This window comes from Alosa sapidissima, chromosome 15 (genome assembly GCF_018492685.1).
Source record: "Alosa sapidissima isolate fAloSap1 chromosome 15, fAloSap1.pri, whole genome shotgun sequence".
In the NCBI taxonomy this organism is placed as follows: Eukaryota; Metazoa; Chordata; class Actinopteri; order Clupeiformes; family Clupeidae; genus Alosa; species Alosa sapidissima.
This window is the reverse complement of record NC_055971.1, coordinates 23,140,901-23,146,140: the sequence shown is the minus strand read 5'-3', so window position 1 is coordinate 23,146,140 and position 5,240 is coordinate 23,140,901. Positions and strand designations below refer to the sequence as shown.

The window sequence follows — 5,240 nt, the reverse complement described above, 5'->3', positions numbered from 1 at the left end:
CGCAATTGATCAAGGAGCCGCGTGCGGACAGAAAAAGAAAACAAACATTTCTGCAATTAGGAAATACTTTTTTGGTGTCATCAAACATAGAGGCATAGAATTAAGTCGTGGTATGAGCGTTTATTCAATGCATGTGTGTGCACGTTGGTAGCAAAGCTAAGCTTCAACCTATTGGAAGGCTATTTAATTATGAAACGACATTTAATAGAACGACGTGGATTTATGCAACTTCCATAAAAAACAGAGCACAGACTATATAAAACACTGTTTGGCATTAAGTATTAAAGTCAGCCAAAAGCTATTAATTAGTCTTAGTTAAAGATAGTTAAAGATCTCCAGATCAGTGATTTACGCATGATCTGATCCGCCATTTACCATTCACAAAAGCTGGTATTGTGTTTCCTGAATCCTTACATTCAGGCATTCAAATTAAATGTAATTAAATAGCATACATATTCTATCAGTGTATGATGCTTGCATGAGGGAAACATCCCAAAACAACGGCAAACTTTTGTGAACAATCTTAGCACTTTAAACACTGACTGTTTTGAAGTGCACGTATAGCAATATAGTATAGCCTAAAAATAATAATAATTGTGATATCATTATGATAATTTGATGGGGGGTGGGAGGAGGGGGTGGGTTCATGTAGGTGGGCCCTATGACCCCAAAGTATGCCTTGACTGGGCCTCAGGTCAAAGAAGTTTGAGAAAGGCTGATGTAGACGACAAAGCAGCAAGGAGGCATCCTATGATCATTTAAACAAGTTTTATGACAAGGTCGGTGAGGATGGGAAAAATCGTACATTTCTGTGCAAACTTTGCCCGCACTTCAGTCACAGTCATTATTCATTTAATCATTAAATAAAATACAGTACACGTCTTGGTTCATTAGGTTACGTGCAGTCATTTTAATATGTTTTAATAAACATTGAACCAGTCTGGCCCTGGGCTTGTAGCAAATTTGTTTTTTTGGCCCTCTAATGTATTTGACTTTGACATCCCTGTTATAGGCAGTTCACATAATGTATAACATGTAGTTATACATTATGTGAACTGCCTATAATGACAACATTACAGAAATATATAGAGACCAATGAATGGTGAACATGTTTTGTTAGGTCATTATTTATCTTTACCAAATGTTTGTTTCTTTGTAATTTAAAGTAGTTAAATTCATATTTGAACAATACAAATAAAAAAAACTTCCTAGTTACAAAATCAAATTTTTGGTAATTTAACTCCTCTGTTGCGCAACGTCCACATACGTGGACAGTTGGTTTTTAGTGTCTACAAACTATATTTTACATCAAATTTCATTTCTAAACACATAGAGTTGTTCAACACACTCTCCTGTACACCATAATATTTTTTTTTACCTGATTTTGCCTTCTGCCTTCTTGAGTAGAAACTTTTTACAGATATGCCTGGAGCATTCAGCACATGGCCATTACTGTCAGCCATGTTGAATTGATGATGTCATCAAGCAGTCAATATTCCAAATATAAGATGATACATATTGTTAATATATTGCAATGGATCTATTAAAACTGCCCTCAAGTGGATTGGAGTATATCAACATGATAAACAAATAGAAATCAGAGTTACTGTTACTGTCGTAAGTTACTGTCCACAGATGTGGACATTGCGCATGAAAGGGTTAAAGTGGATAGTTTATACTCAAGTGAATTTGCAACAGTATATTAAGTTTAAGCGAAGTCCTTCAACTACTAGTCACTTGTTAGCGCATAGCTGTATTGCCATAGCTACTCCCATCCACTTGTATAGCATTTTAAGCTAGCGTTAGCTAGCTAGCTAGCTAGCTCGGTTCACATGACTAATTAAGTTATTCATATCATGTCCTAAAGAATGATTCATTGGTATCATACATGATTATAGACAATACTACTGTGAACACAATTATGTTTATCTGTTCTTATTGCTTATTAAGAGAGAAAGTCTATTTAGTGACCGGAACTGTCCCGTTTTGCTCCCATAGTAACGAATTACGTTGCTCTATCTTGCTAGTAATCAAGGATCTTTGATTAGGTCTTTAAACATTTACCATCACACACATTCATTCATCGGACCTAATATTTGTATTTGCCTTAAAAAAAGGAAAAGAAAAGGTGATAGACCCCCCCCCCCCCCTCCTATTTTTTTCCTCACCGGATCTGCATCGATCTCAAATATGACATTTCTAAAATCAAATTGACGGAAATCCGTCGTACGACGGAGAACTTTAATCCTTGAGATTATCTGTCACATTTGTGAAAGGTTTTTTTTTTGTTTCGTTTATGCATTCTTGGTAATTGTACTCCAACAGGTTTATAAATAGCACTTGGCCCATTTTCATACTTTGCATCAAATGTATTTAACCTCCATGCTTATGTGCATGGATATGAAAATGATCAAATTTCAGGTGAAAGACATACAGTTTTGGTCGTAACAGTTAGTGTTTATGCCGTACTAAACATTTTAGACAAGCAAAGTGCCTCATGTACTCACTATTAAAAAGAACAGTGGATGTGTTCATAGGAATAACATGGGCCTTGGTGGAGAGAACTGATATGAATAAAAAAGTTAACAAACTCATTCTACTGTATTTGTCATCATTGCTCTGGTAGAGCTATGTATTCAAAAACCTTCTATCGGACATATCAGTTTAAACACTGTTAGAAAACACAGAGCTATCTCTATGGTATGGTTCCCTAATGGTTTGGCAATGGTTTGGTGTGAGGGGCAAAGAGTTCAGCCTTTCAGCTGTTCTCTTATGTGTCTAAGACTCAGTATGAAAAAGCAAAAACAGGTGATTTCTTAGGCTGTGTCAGAAAACCAGTGGCCACAGAACAAGACCTTAGCACTTTTGAAAGGCTTTTTTTGATCTCTTGGTTTTTCAGCCCGTATATAATGGGATGAATAAGCGGAGGTATAAGAATATAATGGGATGATAAAAATATATTTACTTCTATTGGTACATAGTGTGTGATGCGATTATAAATTACAGAAAACAACAAAGACACAGAAAAATTTAGGAAAATTAGTAAATGTGGAGTACATGTGGCAAAGGCTTTTTTTCGAGCATCTGCTGATACCTTTGAGCTTAGCACAATGATTTTTAAATATGACAGTAGGATCAGTAATATGGGAAGCACAATTAGGAACACAAGTGAGCATGCACCGTAGAGATTGGTCACTAGAGCGTAAGTGCTCAGGCTACATCCCAGATTAGAGACAGATAAATTATCACAGAATATTTTGTGAATGGAATACCGACACAAGGGTATTCCTGATGTTAGGCATATCTGACCAAACACAACAGCGGCAGGCAGAAAGTTACCCACAACCAAAAGCACCCTCACCTTTTGTGGGGTCATTATAGTATGGTAAAGCAATGGCTGGAAAATGGACACATATCTGTCATACGCCATGACTGTTAACATGGCGTAGGTACAGCTTCCATAGATAAAGACAAAAAAAGTCTGAGTAAGACAGGCTTCGTATGAGGCTGAGTGAACATCAGTCACAAGATGACCCATGACTTTTGGCCAAACAGCCGTGCTACCAATCAAGCCATTAAATATTAAGCTAAACAAAAATATGTACATTGGTTTATGGAGTGATGCATCCAAGTAAATCAAAACCATAAGAGACATGTTGGCAAGCACAGAGGCCAGATAAATTAAAAATATGATGACAAATAACATATCTTTGGTTGGGCCAATCTCTTCATAGGCTGTGAAAGTAAATGTGACGGATGATCCATTCATGATCTGTGGACTTTCTAAAAGACATTGACCACACACAAGTCAATGAATAAAGCAATTAGTAATTATTATTAATAGGAAATTAATTGTAAATTATACATGCATTGTTCATTTAAATTAAGTACATATAGAAAAAACTGACATTCACCTTTTCACATATGCACAGTAAATTATTACCAGATAGTCCATGGACAGATGTAGCCAGAGGACAAATTGTTTGTGGGATACGTTCACATGTTGCTGAAAAGAAATAATAGTATGAGAATCACAGAAATACATGAAACCATTATGTTAATGCAATGCAGAACTATTGTGTTATGATGAACAATACAGAGACTTTCATAAAAAGATCCAACACCAGCTGCAGACATGAATGATAAACAAAGTAGAATTACTCGCTTTGTCAACCTTGTCCTTTCAGTGATGTGCTCCTTAAATGTGCTCTGTTGTACTAATTAGAGTTGTTGATCAGCTGCTGTGAGAAATCCCCAGATAGCATAAGGGAATTCAACATATTTTCCAGTGTTTCCTGTATGACTGAAAAAAAAAACAACAATATTATTTGGCAGACCTCTTATTCTGAATATAACTGTGGTTGGACAGACTCTTTAATCAGATTTTTCTGAATGATTTTGGGAATGCAATAAATTCTGTCTTCCAACCAAAGTATATTTTCGTTATTTTAAATCACATAATTTCAACTCAGTGCTGACTACTCTCTCTGTTTTGTTGCTTATTGAAAATTAAATCTAAATCTGTATAACTTCTTTAAAATTATAAAACAAAATAATTTATATTCATATTAAATACATTTCAACATTTAAAGGTGTCCCTGTGAACCTAGGAGAGGTGAATCGGTGAGGGGAAACAGCAGGATGACAAGAAGCCAGGGAACAAAAGGCACACAATGGCTTCTCATTTAGGGAAACAGAGGTAGCCTACATTAAAATATTCAAGTGTCCTCCCTTCAGTCAATCTCAAAGGGTTTGTCTACTGTTTCAGAAATGTGGGGGAGTGGGGCAGCCTTACAGTTTTCAAATTTGAAATTTGGATCTATAGGGCTGAACAATCAGATTGTCACATTGTCAATAATACAGTAATTATAGGTAATTTCCTTTGTTGTTTTGTCAAATCCTAGGGGTAGCAGGTCTTCTGAGTAATTCTCCTTGACATTGCTCAATGCATGGCAACACTTCTATAAGACACAGACAGAGCATAAAAGCTTCAGCCATGTCTCACACATGCTCTGAAGAGGTCATGTGGCATTTGAGCTCCAAAACCAATGTACTGTCAAAAACGTAAACTTCTTTAGCTTTTTGGTCACATAGTTCATTTTTAGTCTAAAGGGTAAGTAGGACTTTGTTTTGTTTGTTTTGTTTAGTTGTTTATTCACTGTTTAAAATGTCATAGTTCTATACAGTAATAGTTGTTAATGTACATAGTAGTAATAATGTACTTATCCATGTTACCATCA

At 35.7% G+C, this 5,240-nt stretch overlaps 1 protein-coding gene across 1 annotated transcript; it reads right to left on the bottom strand.

The window, feature by feature from the left end:
- Positions 1-2,785: 2,785 nt before the first annotated feature.
- Positions 2,786-3,769, bottom strand: LOC121684615 (olfactory receptor 146-like). Its single transcript, XM_042064672.1, has one exon. It carries the CDS (start codon positions 3,767-3,769, stop codon positions 2,786-2,788), a length of 984 nt encoding a protein of 327 aa, XP_041920606.1.
- Between the last annotated feature and the right edge of the window lie 1,471 nt (positions 3,770-5,240).